Below are 15,974 nucleotides of genomic sequence, written 5' to 3'. Positions count from 1 at the left end.
CACTGTGTACAAAAATAGAAACATAAATGATAGAAATAATTCCTCGTTCTTTTCTAGGATGCTTGTACTATTATTTCTGAAAGACTTAGACCTTATAAAGAAGCAAATCCAAAAGGAACATGGGAAGAATGGGTGAAAGCAGCATATATGGACAGAACAAGTTTGTCAGCGACGGGATTTTGCAAGTACGTCTATTTTACTTCCTCTTCATTCGTTGAATAATATATATATAAGTTTATTTACAAAATAAATAACAATTTGAATTATTCAATGAAATATTATTGTCTTTATACTAATAAGTACAACGTCTGACTATCTACGTTTGAAATTACAGTTAAAAGAAGACAAAGTAGATATAACTTTTGTTTCATAGGATCTGCCACCTCTAACGTTACAAGTACAGAGCCTGACTTCTAACGCTACAAGTCTCTTTTCAGCACCAACGTTATATGAGACGGGGCTTATTGTTTAAATATTTTGGTTTATATCCGGAGCAAGTACTCATACAGGATTTCGAAGCTGTGACCACGACCATAGGAAGCACGTTTATTATTCACTAGGTCACAAACAGGCACTAGAGAACGTGAATTCAAATGAAATTTTAGATTAATGTCCTTTAGACTAAAGGAGAAGGATGATTAATGAAAGGAAATATAGTAAAATCATTTTTTTCTGTTCTCCCACTGGATATCGAACCTGGGACCACGTGTACCAAAGGCGAACATGTTAGCTACTAGACCATCACGGATGGCACATTCATTTGAATATCCGTGTAATTAATCTATAATTCGCAGTTCTTCTATATGTTGTATTACTAATCCTAATTTTTACTTTATCTCCCTGCTCCAGGTGTTGTTATATTCTCAAACAAGACGGAAAAGGAACACGCCACCCTGTCCCTGTACTATTATCTAATAGCCTCTTCTAGCTCTGCTAGGCAAATAGACTAGAAATTACTTTCAGATATTTAGGGACACCTTATTTTCGGATTAGTTTTGAAAGGAAAGCGATGATGTAGTCTTTATAAAAAGTAATATGGAAGTATTCATACATTGGAGCAATAGTTCCCAACGTTGTTTACCTGGCGCCCCACGTACCTCATAATCCCCTCCCCAATATTCCTGGTCGTTTTCATAACTGCTTTTTGTTTGACCCCTTCTACGATTTCAGATGCAGCATTGAATTCTTAAATCTTCAATAATAATAATAATAATAATAATAATAATAATAATAATAATAATAATAATAATAATAATAATAATAATAATAATAATAATAATAATAATAGAGAATCGAACCCGGGACCATACCAAAAGTATACATGCTAACACTAGAGCAGCGCGGAGGACTAATAATAATAAACATATAGCAGAAAATTAATTCAACCAAGGAATGAGTATACTAGCTATATATACTTTAAAAACAATTGTTGAGATATACAAATTAATTTTCTGCTTCTAAGGATTTCAAAGAAATTCGAAATTTTGTAACTCAAATTATAACGATGTAAAACACACTATAATGTAATATGTCACCTATATTCACATACAAATTTACACTTACTACTGACAAAGAATGTGGACAAAGAAATGTGATGAACATACTATATTCAATACATCAATAGTTAATTTCTGTATTTTCTTTCATTCCAGAACGCCAAATCTAGGTTACGATTCCAAAACCTTGAAGGGAAACGTGTTTAGTTATTATTGTTATGGTGCAGCTTGTTCTGAAGTTGAAATCGATTGTCTAACCGGAACTCACCAGGTATGGGTTATTAATTAACAAATCAGTTAACAGTGTACTTAATTATACATTAAAAGATAACATAAAGAACGTAAAATCTTATTTTTATCAATAAAAATTAATCTTATAGACATGAATAAGATCGAAATCAAATTCTCATTCGTATTATCAAAATTATCATATGACGAAGTGCAATCACGTAATTTTCCATCCCATGTTTAGCTTTAACGCTGTTCACCTTTTAATTAACCTTTAAATGACAAATTTTGACGCAATTTATGGGATATAAAAGTATGAATTTAGACATAGCGTAAACTTGTTTACAATAGTCATGCTTCATACAATGATTAATCAGTTATTGATTGATAAATTCCTTCAATATATAGAACTCGACTTGAATTATTTTTCTTATATTTCGAAGTTCTGCCTCGGTGTTTTTGTTATTACTCTAATCATCGCTATTATTATAATTGTTTAAGGAATGGTTTTAATAGATAACGTTATATACTCTTAACTAGGTCCTTCGTACAGACATGGTAATGGACGCAGGTGAAAGTTTGAATCCTGCCATAGACATTGGTCAATTGGAAGGTGGTTTTCTACAAGCTTATGGAATGTTTACTTTGGAGGAACTATGCTATAGTCCATCTGGCGAACTTCTTTCTAGAGGGCCTCGTACATACAAGATACCAGCTTTCGGTGATGTTCCCAGAGAATTCAATATTAAGTTACTTACAGGAGTACCCAATGTGCACGCTGTTTATTCATCAAAGGTAAATATTACAGTATTTGGGTTTAAGGGAGATGGATATTGTTTAGCTAACTTGGTCAACTGATATCTTATTGAATAAGCATATAGAAATCGCAAAATACATAGTGAGACTTTCGATTATCTGTAAATTATTTAACTTTGTTTTTCAAGAAATATCCACGTATTTTACTTTATGAATAGCTAATCTCATATATTTTGCATCTGTTTGATATTTCTAAGATCGAATTCCATATTGGAATTGCGATGAATCTTCCGACCTAACTGATTACTTCTCCGTTCATCATATAGAATCTGTCTGTACTTCACTGTTAGGATAAATCAAATAACAGTAGATATAACCTGCTAATAATTAGTCTGCGTTTTTCATATACGATTCAACACAATAAAACCTAACTGGATCAAATTGGAGTGCCACAAAATTCAGTTTTTCTCGAAACCTACGCATGAGAGTTTATTCCTAAAACACGCTATTTTGTTTAGCTCGATGTGATCTCGGATGCTTGTAGAAAGTATGTTAAGCCAAAAAATGCATTTTTTATGAGGGGGAGCGGGAATCGGATTGAAAGTTTAAGAATATTTATTACTCTTGAGATACGTCAGAATACACAAAGTTACAATTTCGGTATATATTTGAATTTGGCTTAGCCCCCTGTACACACACATATAACTTTTTGTTCTGTTTCCAGTAATACTTTTCTGGAAATGACTAGAAAATTGTGGTTTGTGACTTTGACATCCTTTACACAAGCAAGCGAGGAGATGTATATCTCCTCTTTGAACAATATTTTGTCTCAACAAAAATTAAAGTTTAGAAGTTAATATTATCTTTGGGCTTTATCTTATTAACCATATATTATGCACTGTCATCTCGCTAGAGTCATAATGAAGAAGTTTGATAAGGGTAAACATCAGTATCAGTTTCATGTTAATAGCTGGTGTGGTTCTTGTATAGCATTTTTTTAAATGGCACTGAGCAATAGCTTTTATACGACAACCATAATTTTGTTTAGCTTAACGATATCTATTGATTTATATGCGTCTCATATTTGAATATTTCTTTCTGTTAAACGCTAATACTGTTGTAGAATTTTATTCACGTAGAGCAGTGATCGCCAAACCGCCGATCGCGAGCTACTAATTAGCTCGCGGTGATATTTTCGGTAGATCGCGTTAACGCTTCGGTTGGCTATCCACTGAGCTGACGCTAACGACAGGAGGCGCTGACGACAACAACTGCTTGTTTCTCCCGCGCAACTGCCATTGCCAGCCCCATCTCACAGTTGATTGTATACGCGTGGAGTTGTGCACGTTATGTTTTGCGTGTGTATATTAGATTTGGTAACTTAGATATTTTGATTTTATATTTACAAGAAATGTAAGTTTATAGGCAATAAACAAAAAAGATTTAAAAAAAAAAGTTGGTAGTTCTTTTTGGTTGGTAGCTCACAGTAGCTCAGAAGCTTCACAAGTTTGGCGACCACTGACTTAGAGGATTTAGAGACAGAGGCATAACTAGAAGAATCAACCCCCTCCCCCAGCAAAATATCCTAGATACGCCAATGCTTAGACTGACTGACAGCTACGTTGGATCAAGTTTTGGAAGAATCGTAGTTAAACATTGATTGAAGAAAATATAGTACTTATATTAAAATACAATCTACAAAATTAAAACGTAGTGAACGGCTCATGTTAGTACAAGGTTGCGAATTCAATCACGTTAGATTATACATGTTAACATATACAGTAACAGTTTCGAGAGAGAGAGAGTCGGTAGCAAACATTTCCACAGAATTTTGATTTATCTTATTTATATACTCATTATTAGAGATTCGGGACATGTATAAGGGGATCAGCGAATTTAAGAAAGGCTATCAACCTCGTGCTTATATATTAAAGAAATCTGACGGAACAGTTCTCACTGATACGGATAGCCTCCTAAATAGATGGAAAGATTTCTTTGACGATTTGCTGAACACGCAGCCAAAAACTAATGTGCGTGGAAAAAAGGAGATACACACCGCAGAACCGTATATTCCAGAACCCAATCGAATAGAAGTGGAAGCCGCTATAAAGAAATTAAAGAAACACAAATCTCCGGGTGTAGATGAAATTCCGGCTGAGTTAATTTTAGCTGGAGGCGAAAAATTGTGGAACAAGATACACAAACTCATTCTCCTTATCTGGAACAAGGAAGAATTGCCACAAGAGTGGAAAGAGTCAATCATTGTTCCAATTCACAAGAAAGGCGACAAAACTGACTGTAATAATTATCGAGGCATTTCTCTTCTGTCAACATCCTATAAAATCCTTTCAAATATTCTGTTAGCAAGATTGACCCCATACGCAGATGAAATTATTGGAGATTATCAGTGCGGATTTAGACGAAATCGATCAACTATCGACCAAATATTTACCATTCGCCAAATACTCGAAAAGAAGTGGGAATACAATACCCCAGTACATCAACTATTTATTGATTTTAGAAAGGCTTACGACTCGGTTAGGAGAGAAACATTATACAACGTTCTTACAGAGCTTGGAATACCGAGAAAGCTAATTAGATTAATTAAGATATGTTTAAGTGAATCCCAAAGTAAAGTGCGGGTAGGAAAATTTTTGTCCACGAGCTTCCACGTCGAAAATGGCCTGAAACAAGGAGATGCGTTGTCGCCATTATTATTTAACTTTGTGCTGGAATACGCCGTAAGGAAAATCAAAGATAGCAACCAGGCCCTAGAGTTGAACGGCATTCACCAGGTTATGGCATATGCTGATGATGTAAATTTAATAGGGGATGATAGGAGAACAGTAGAAATAAATGCAGAGATATTATTAAACGCTTGCAGGGACATGGGTTTAGAAGTAAATGCAGAGAAAACTAAATACATGGAAGTGCGTCGGGACCGTAATACGGCAAATTGTGGAGGCGTTAAAATATTAAATAATACTTTTGATAAAGTGGATACTTTCAAATATTTAGGATCAATATTAACAGACGAAAATCATATTCACGAAGAAATTAAATGTCGACTAAAAGCAGGGAATTCGTGTTACTATTCGGTTCAAAATCTCTTGTCGTCGCGAATTCTGTCGAGGAATTTGAAGCTTAAAATATATAAAACGATAATCATGCCTGTTGTTTTGTATGGTTGCGAAACATGGTCGCTTACTCTGAAGGAAGAACATAGACTGAAAGTATTTGAGAACAGGATCCTGAGAAGAATATTCGGACCCAAGAGGAACGAGAATGGGGAATGGCGGAAGCTTCATAACGAGGAACTACATAGTTTATACGGTTTACCCAACATTGTTAGGGTCGTCAAGTCTAGGAGGCTTAGGTGGGCAGGTCATGTAGCTAGAATGGAAGAAAGTAGAAACGCTTTCAAAGTCTTGAATGGTAGACCCATAGGGAAACGACCATTAGGAAGACCTAGGCGCAGATGGGAGGATAATATTAAGATGGATCTCGCAGAGATAGGAATACAAAGTAGAAACTGGATCCAATTGGCTAAGGATAGAAGTCAGTGGAGAGCTTTTGTGAACGCGGCATTGAACCTCCGGGTTCCATAGGCCATAGAGTTAGTTAGTTAGTTTATTAGAGAGAAGCAAAATCTCTATTTCTTAATGTTACATAAATAAACACGCTAAAATTCATTGAGATGGTCTGTTTCAATTCTAGAAAAATTCTTTTTGCTTATATTACAGGGTGTTTCAAAATTAATATCGGGGTTTTAAGGCCTGGTAGTATTTATTACATTTAACGTACAATTATAAATAATGCATCAAATGAAAGAGCAACTCTTAAAGTTTTTGATACAAGTGTTCAATATGAGCAGGGCCGTGCCGTGGAAAATCGGCGCCCGGGACGAGAGTATATGACGGCGCCCCATACATATATTCCATGCAATTTTTCCTATATTTTCCTTTCCCTCCGAATTTTTCGGCCCCCTTACTTCGGTGCCCCGCTCGCCCCCTTCCCCCCTTAACGACACGGCCCTGAATATGAGCACCATTCGTCACACGGCACACATCGAGTCGATAGGCGAGAAAGGCCCATAAACTTTCCTCTGGGTTACGGCACCACAAAACACATTCAATTTAGGGAAGTCTCGTTGCAACTGTACCATCTCGTGGGGATTTACTGACCTCAAGATGCGAATATTATGAGTGGTCGCATCGCCACTTAGGTGAGATGTAGATTAATCGCTGAAGACGACACGATCCAGAAAATCTTTATCATCATGCACCAACATTCATTTGCAAAGTTGGCAAGTAAACTGTAGTCTGTAGGCTTGAGAGCTTGTAGCAACTGCAAGCGGTAAGGACGTAGTTATAAGCGTCTCCTTAAAATTCTGCACCCAGATGGTTGCACTGTAACTACAATTCAGTCTTTGCAAAATGTAAAAGACCACAAAGCCTTAAAGACTACAACGCCGATATTCATTTTGAAACAACCTGTATAATTTAAATGCTGAAAATTACCTATTCATTGAATTTCATAAAAGTCAGTACATCATTGAGATACATAAATATCTTGTTCAAAAAGGATTTCTGTCGCTTCCTAGAATGATCAGGTCAAAGTCAAGCTTCATCTTATGCATGGAAAAAATATCACCTGAAAAAATATGGGAAGCTCTTACAGCTAATAAGGATTTGGATAAATTAGATGAGAACTGAACAATTACTCAAACGTGAAAATGTACCAATCATCAAATGTTCTTTCGTGCTTTAAATATGTACCAATCACATCAGTGAAAATAGAAAGATTGTTTTAGAATAAATAATAACAACAAAAAATTGTATGATCAAATACATAATTGTCAATTGAAATTTTGAAAAAAAAAAATCCTGGCTGTCATTTGAAATCAGAATTAATGATTGCTTCTAAGGACTACCAAATGTATTAAATTAAAATATACTTATCTTCCAACAAAAGTGATCAATAATTTCTTTTTTCGATCTGTTGTATGTAAAGTGTTGTAAAATTTTAGACTGTTAAGTGATAACACGTTGTAAATAATGTATTTGTTAGATACACAAGGAAACAGTTTTATACCTCTTTCTTCAGTGGACTTTTGAACGCTATGCATGACTTAACTTTAGTTTCTGTATGTCACTGGGTTTTAATCTTCATTCCTTCCAGCTAGATTTTAGTACACACTCTTCTAAGCGTCTGTTTTCCATTTTTAACTTGTCTGAACATCCGGTCTCTACTCATTACCCATAATTGGTGTTACCGGTATTTTATCTTTTCCTCCCGGAAAAATGAGTCTGAAATTATCACTGCTAACATATCGTCATAATATAGTAAAAAACGCTGTGAATGAAGAAATATCTATAAAACAACAATTCAGGATAAATGTCTTTCAATGTGCATCTATTATTATCTTTCAACTATTAAGAATGTATTCATATTTGTTTTCAATTGATGTACTAATTGTTTGTAATTACTTAGGCTGTTGGTGAAACTTCGTTCTTCCTCGGCGCCGCTCCATATTTTGCCATCAAAGAAGCCATAGGAGCTGCAAGAAAAGATGCTGGTTTGAATGGACATTTTCACTTGCCTGTGCCAGCTACCGCCGCTAAAATCAGAATGGCTTGTGCAGATGAATTGACTGTCAAGGTAAGTAAAGTACGAAAGATGCGAGAGGTCTTGAGTTTAATTTACATTTACATGGATCCTGCAATTTAGATATTTACAGCAAAGAAGGTACTATTATGAATTACATTAGACATTGCAAAATAGGTATATTAATTAACATGTTTATACACGTTTCATGCAATCGTTACACATGACAAAACCACGAGTAATGGTGGTGAATTCTTGACAAGAGCTATACATTTTTACAATTTCTTTAAATTTCGAAAAAATAATACTAAATACATGAAAAGAATACAGAAAATGAGGTAAGTAAAGCCAGGAAGAGAAGAAATAACTAAGTATTAAGCCTAAACATTTGCAAAGTGATTCTACAGCATGATAAATTCATACGATGCTACGTCTATCTGAGAAATTGGATAAACCCCAAATTTCTTTCAAATTCATAAACTCTATTATAGCACACGGATTCCGCAGTGGTGCTTTCTAGAAGACAGATGTTAAATCGAGTTAGGGGGGATGACAATGAAAAAGCTCATGTAATGAAGAGAGAGAGACCGACCTCCCTACCGGTCTAGTTGCTAGCACATGCACCTTTGGTGCACGGGATTCCAGATTCGATTCTCGGTGGGAGAGCCTTGAAATTTCAACATTACGGTGGTTTAGATTGCACCTTAAGCTCTAAGTCCACGACACTGTTTTATAGAAAGGATCGTATGTTCTATAGAAAAGCTAAAGGTAATGTATACCAAATTACACACTGTCACACACACAAAAATAGTTACTGTGTGTTGATTCTGTGAATTGTTTAATTCATGAAATGGCTTACTCCAAGTTGAAGAAATACTGTTGTATTGAGGTACTAATTGCATTATATTCAGTGGTCGTAATGCTAGTGAGGATATCGTGAATAAGATCAAGTGTATTCCCTCGATGTGGGATAAGGAATTAAAAATGTGTTAATCACAGTTGTTGACTATATTAACTTTATGCCAAGTCTTAGTATATCCAGTTGTCCTGTAGTATGGAGCTAACCTGTTATTTAATAACCATATAACCTTGTATTAGAAAATCGAGACAATATTTAATATATTTAAACTTCGCAAGAGTCACATATAATCCCAATGCTGAAAAGGGACACTAAAGTTCAACTAGCCAAACAAGACAGGAAAAGAAAACCAATCGAAATGGTGTTCTTTTTTTTCTTACGATTTCACACAGCCTGGGGTCGAATTTACGATTCTTCGATAAAAAAAGATATCTCTATCAAACTCTTCACTATTTCTTCGAAATAACACAACGGTTTACAGGGTAACCAAAAATGTTCTTGCCAATTTTGACGTTCCATTTGATGACGCGCTTACATAGGGGAAACAAAGTGACTTACGCGCCGAAAAAGCGATGGGGAGTTAGTATGAATATTAACCTGCACTAACACAGGCGCGTTGGACACAGAGTATTCACAGCTTGTTGAAGAGAAATTGAAGTATCGAAGGGGCTCATTCGTGGTTGTTTGATGTAAGAAACTGGGCCAGACAGCAGCTGCAACAAGTAGTCAAATACGTCAGGCGTTTAGGGAGGGTGAGGTGAACGAACACGCACCGCCAGATGTTGGTTTTAAAAGTTCAGCTCGAGAGACGAGTCTTTCTGATGAACCCCGCGGTAGGCGATTTTAGGTGTTAAATGACAAGGCTGTGAAGGCAACTATAGAGGGCAGAAGTGAAACATGTGGTGAACTGGCCGAATGCTTTCAAGGTTTCGAGGAAACATAGGTGTACAAGTTGAGCAATTGGGTACCCTCACATTGTCGGCAGCCAACAAAGAACAATGACTGATTGTCTGTTTGTCGTTGCTGTCTCGGATTCGTAACAGATCCATATTCCGTTGAGTGCTCACAACTGATGAAAAGTGGGACCAATATGACATCCCAAGCGTACCAGACGTAGTTTGTCACCACGTCACCGTGGATCTCAGACGTCAAGACCATCTCTATACTTACACAAGATCTTACTCTGTGTCTGTGAACTAGTCGCCAAATAGTACATTACGAGTTTCTACCGCCAGGTCAGGTCATAGCTGTGGACCTCTATTCACAACAGTTACAACACGTGCAACACATATTGCAACAGGAGCCGAAGTTGGTTAATTGCAAGCGCGTGCTGTACCTCCATGGCAATGCGAGACACACGAATCAAGGATGTAGAGTAGCATATGGCGACTTGGCTGGAAGACATTGTGCCATTTACCATACTCACCGGACTTAGTGAAATCAGATTACCTTCTGCTCTATTCCTTGGACAACTACCTCCGTGGGAAACTTCGAGAATAAGGCAGATCCGGACTTCTTTGCTTCCAAGACCCCGTGTTTTTATCACCAGGGCATTATGCAGCTAGAGCTTGTCTATTCCACCTATGCCCTCGTAAACTATGCGAACTATGAAAAGAAGTGAATGACCTCAACTGTGTTGCCAATTTGTCATTCAGTCGTTTGGTATTGACGAGTGAAGATCGTAGGCTACTTAAAGTGGCTAACAAGACAGGCAACAGTCAAGTCCGTGAAATAATTCATTGTGGCAACGCTTCTGCATCCAACAATTGAAAGATCTCGGTCGCAGCAAATTGTCCCTCCTCTTTCGAGTGAGGTACGGGAAATCACATATTGACAGCAGCGCCAACAAGAGCATAGTTCAAATAGAAAGGCTCTACAGGAATTGACAAAAGGTATTGGATGCTGGTGGAGATTACTTCGAGACCTAACGCTGAGTATATGAACTGTATGTACATCTGTTTCTGACAATTTTAAACGGTAGGAATTTTTTGTTGTTTACATTGTTGTTTCTGTTTGCGTTGATTTTGAGTCCCATTCAGCAGCGAGGCTGTATGAAACGTGGACCTACTGATTAAACATGGAATCCGAACCACATGAGCTCCCGCCAGGAATCGAACCTGGATCTCCTATGCTAAAGGCGCGTATGCTAACCGCTTAGCCACGAAGGAGCGCGTTGTTTCTGTTTGTTTCTTCGGAGTTTCATATCCCTTTGCACCATTATACAGGGTGTTTCAAAACAACACCGACAACGTTTGGAAGATGATTCCTGACACCAAGATAAGACAAAAAGTATAGACTAACCTGGGTGCACAAATGCTTCCTTTCAGAGTTATAGGCTGCCGAAAACATGAGAAAATGATTTTTAAATGTCCATAGCTCCAAAACTATGGGACTTACCGTAGTCGGGTCAAGACTTCATTTAGGAACTAATATGTCTCCTATTCAAAATTACATGTTTCAGAATCCTAAGGTACTCACGGAACAATTTTTAAAGAGAGAGTTTGGCTACGGGCATATAATTGAAGTACTCACCAACTACCTCTATAAAACATGTTGGGGAAGTATCGCAGGATTCTGAAACTTGGATATTTAGATAGGGCACATATTAGTTCCTAAGTGAAGTCTTAACCCGACTACGGAAGGTTCCATAGTTTTGAATCTATAAAGTTCATTTTTTCATGTTTTCGGCAGCCTATAACTCCGAAAGGAAGCATTTGTGCACTCAGGTTGGTCTATACTTTCTGTCTTATTTTGGTGTCAGGAATCACCTCTCAAACGTTGTCGGTGTTATGAAACACCCTGTATTACCGAGGCTATATGAGACAGGAATATACCTTTAATGCGGGGTCAAAACATGAGTTTTCAATGTGAGAGGAAAGATTTGACTAAAGTCTTATTAAATATTGTCCAACTTTGTCATCCAATAAATAAATAAATAAATAAATAAATAAATAAATAAATAAAATAAAATAAATAAATGAATTACCTTATTCTTTCCTGTTTTTGGTAAATAATTGAGAAGCCTGGATTTGTGTATGTAACCCGTAAAAAAATCTACGATTATACCCTTTAGGTTAAAGGACATTAACATGATTATAAACGAAGTGGTGGAACAAGAATTGGAAAGGGAAAAATCCTGAGAAAATCCACGAACACGTCGTTCTCCACCACAAATTCACACAATCTGGGAACGAACCTGGAAATCCTTGCACCAGAAGTATCATTTCTGACCTTTACTGTTTTATACATAAAGGTTTTGATTAAATAAATTGAACAAGAAAATACGCAGCATCTAAACCTAACATACCAATAATGCATAATTAGTTTCTTATATACACTGTATCTGAACAAAAACAACAGAGGTGCGAGAAATGCAGCCAAGTTTGTCAGCCTCTAAAAGTGTTGAGATGAGGATGGATGAGCCAAGTTCCTTGGCCACTGCATCTAAAACGAACACTGGAACTTGGCGAAATGTCTAACATATTCGAATACAACAAGATGTCTGTTCCTAGTTTCACGGCCGGGACATTTCAGCCCTAAGGCTGGTGCTGGTCTCCAAATCTACCATGCTCACAAGCACCATCCCTAAGGCTCGTCAACATAATTTACCTTAACACCTCGTGGAGGATTATAAATTTTCCTTGTCTCGGTTTCGAACCAACCTTACTGCAGTACATACGTGCCTTACCCACTAGCGAAGGTGATATTTTTAAGGCTCGTGGTGGCTCCAAACCCACCATGTCCACCACCACTATCCCTAAGGTTCCTTAACATCGTTTTCCTTGACACCTCGCCAAGTTCCAGTGTTCGTTTCAGATGCAGTGGCCAAGGAACTTGGATCATCCACCCTAATCTCAACACTTTTTGAGGCTGACGAAGTTGGCTGCACTTTTTGAACCTCTGGTGTTTTTGTTCAGATTTCACTGCTTTTTGTAGTTCACCATATTAATATCGTATATTTGGATTGTCAATTGTGGCATATTGTTGGACTAAAATTTAGGATTGTACATTTTTAAGGAAGTCATAATGTCCCATATGCAACATTACTTCCCAAGGACTCTTCCACTGGGAATCGAATCCAAGACCCTGTACAAGAAAGGTGCACGTGCTAGCCACTAGACCAGCGGGGAGGATTTCTTCCATTAAATATCTGTCAGAGAGCTATGTCCAAACGAGATTCTAATTCATTTACCGAAGCAACAAAATTACGATCGCTAACATCTGATTTTTCATTACCTAAATACTAAAAGTTGCATGGACACCCAAAACCCTTGATGTTGAATCCTGGATGCTACATCACCAGATATGGCTGGTATTTCAACCTAGTGAGTCGTTCTCTACCTTTTAACATTGCGAAATTCCGGAGTTTATTACATGACTCGCATGTTGCGCAGTTTCATACTGCCTGGGGTTTTCCTTTCAATGATATGATACACCTTTTAAATAGTTTGTAAACTTAATTATATTTGCCACCAACATATTTCACATACAAGTGGAACAATTGGATTCCTCATTTCCTTGGAAAACTTCATTAATTCTAAATATTCCCATCTATACATTGTCTTACTTATCAATTTAATTTCAATAGCCATTTAATACTAATGAATGCGACACAGGAAAAATATTCACCGAGAAAATTAAAAAAAAAAAAAAAGTTTTTCTTGTCTGGGTTCTCAACCATCAAATTTACGGCAGAATGTACGCGCCTTAGCCCACTCAACCATTCGAACAATTGACAACATTACCACTATGCACATGATGTATTGAATAACGGAATCCGTTCCCGATTTCTGACTCTAAGAACAGTTTTTTGCTCATTAAAGATTTCCATAGCACATTCCTCTAATTTCGGACTTCTTCCATACTCAATCCGTTATAAGGTACTTTTACGGAGAGTTTCACATCTCTAACTCATTGTAAAGTACCTAATCAGTTTAATGAGTGAGTCAGTAAGCCTGAAAACTGTATATTTTAAAGGTCCAGTACTCAAATATGCTTGAAACTAGGATTGCAAGATTTGGTATGAGCTCATCTCTCGGATATCTGTGTAAATCCTAAACTTCATGTTTCTACCTTTAATAAAATTTTCTTTACGAAACCTCAAAGTCGGCGATTTTGCCCAAAACTCTGTATAACATGCTTCAGGCAGTACAGGCCAGTTTTTCATTGCCGACGAATTTTCTTCGCGGAACTTGGCTGCCATGCACTGCCGTGCATGTTGATAGAATTACGCAGGTATCATTCATAAATTTAAAATACAGTGATGTATCTTACTTCTGGTAAATTGGCTATCTGGAAATCTAACAGAGACGGTTTCACCGTTTACAGAAATATAAGTAGTATTTACTTGGATAGGTACTCGAGAAAGCAAAAAATAGTTTCCTAACGCTAGATTTTCTTTGGCTATTAACTTTGAAACGACTATTTTCTTTTTCATTCTCTTTTTCTTTTTCTTTTTTTAATTTACACTTACTATGTAATTCTGTTTACGTTACCAGAAACTGAATTCAAATTAAGAAACTGATTTCCAAATTATTGGCGAAAAAGTCCTCACCGCTGTGCTAGTGGCTAGCGCGTATGCCTTTGGTACACGTTGTCCCAGGTTCGATTTCCAGTGGAGAGCTTAAAAAAATTAATTTCACAGCCCAAAGTGCATAACTATAGGATGTTAATTAAAAAAAATCATTTTATTTTTAGTGTCGAAAAAAAAAACCTGGAAAAATACTTTTGCTTTGGACTGGACATCATATTGCTCATTGTTTTTCTTTCTTTATTTTTTAGGTGAAAGACGATCGCAATTCATCTTTGCCAGCAGAGTTTTTAACGCCATGAAGTATTTTCCGAAGAATACACAAAATGATTTTATTACACGTATACTTAACAAGAAACATCACACAAGCATGTCAGAAATATGACTTTAGTATAGAATTCTGTTCTTAATAGTACAATACTACTGTATATACATGTAATTCACTTCTATAAATAAATAAATATGTTGTGATCTTTAACTCATAAAGTTAATTTTTAAAACAATAAAATTACAAATGAAAAGTAAGAAACAGCATTATTATCCAGATACTAACCTGAATATTCCTGCAGCAACCAAAATTTTTCAAATAATCATCGATATTTCGAACACGCTCCTTGAATTACCCTCATCAGATGATTTAACAAGCTTATATCATGTAATACAGCAAGCTGATCACATATTGTGGTTACAATTTCCATCCAATTTACGTAATTGTAAGAACTATTGGATCCCAGTACGTAGTTACAGCAACACTAAAACCCTAATAATGGAGATTAAAAATACACTTACTCTACATAAAACTTATTTTTATATTTAAGATCTACTATTACCTGGTCTATAATTTGTCTCCATTGTCTATTTAGAAATATAGATTTCGTTAAATTTTCTTAACACAGTCCTCTCAGTCTTTATCCAACTGCACACACACTATATTAAAAAAAATCAATATGAAAGTCTGAGCGGAGTAGCTGAACTTTCTGTAAAGTTTTCCCATATTTGCTATGAAAGAAAGGCCCATACACTCCACATAACTTGAGTTTCCAACGATAACGTTTGTATAATGTTTGTGTATATCTAGCTTTAGGGCAAAAGTGTGTTTAAATACTGCACTAACTAGAAGAAGAAAAAGAAAGTTAGTTTAAAATGTACTGATTTATATCGATTTGTTTGTTAATAATTCCAAGTTTTGTATGTTGACTTCGGTATTTTACCCATTGTTATGACAACGAATGGTATCTAGGGACTTGTTTATTTATTATAGTGACGATATAACGAATTTGAACGATAAGCTACAAGGACCTATGTACGTTTGCTGTGCTATTTAAGGCAAATATTTATAATTAGAGCTCGGATTTCCATGCACAAACAATCCCCAAGACATGCATGCAAATATGCACGAAAAATATAAAAAATATGCACTAAAATGTGTATTAAAATTTTAACATTTGCACTAAAATATATAAATACTACTAAAAAAATAAAATTTCAAGTTCTTTCA

At 36.2% G+C, this 15,974-nt stretch overlaps 1 protein-coding gene across 2 annotated transcripts in view; it reads left to right on the top strand.

The window, feature by feature from the left end:
* LOC145690313 (xanthine dehydrogenase-like) overlaps positions 1-14,954 on the top strand; it is a 97,016-nt gene extending 82,062 nt beyond the window's left edge. For both annotated transcript variants that reach the window (XM_081765091.1, XM_081765090.1), the window contains exons 24-28: positions 58-185; positions 1,653-1,767; positions 2,265-2,519; positions 7,974-8,141; positions 14,728-14,954. In XM_081765091.1, coding sequence (XP_081621217.1) covers positions 58-185; positions 1,653-1,767; positions 2,265-2,519; positions 7,974-8,141; positions 14,728-14,778 — 717 coding nt within the window. In that variant the 3' untranslated portion in view covers positions 14,779-14,954. The remainder of the gene's footprint in view (positions 1-57; positions 186-1,652; positions 1,768-2,264; positions 2,520-7,973; positions 8,142-14,727) is intronic.
* The last annotated feature ends 1,020 nt before the right edge of the window (positions 14,955-15,974 follow it).

Source organism: Thermobia domestica, chromosome 7, assembly GCF_964235325.1.
Source record: "Thermobia domestica chromosome 7, izTheDome1.hap1.1, whole genome shotgun sequence".
NCBI lineage: Eukaryota > Metazoa > Arthropoda > Insecta > Zygentoma > Lepismatidae > Thermobia > Thermobia domestica.
The sequence above is the reverse complement of the archived record's forward strand: the minus strand, read 5'-3'. Positions and strand labels throughout refer to the sequence as shown.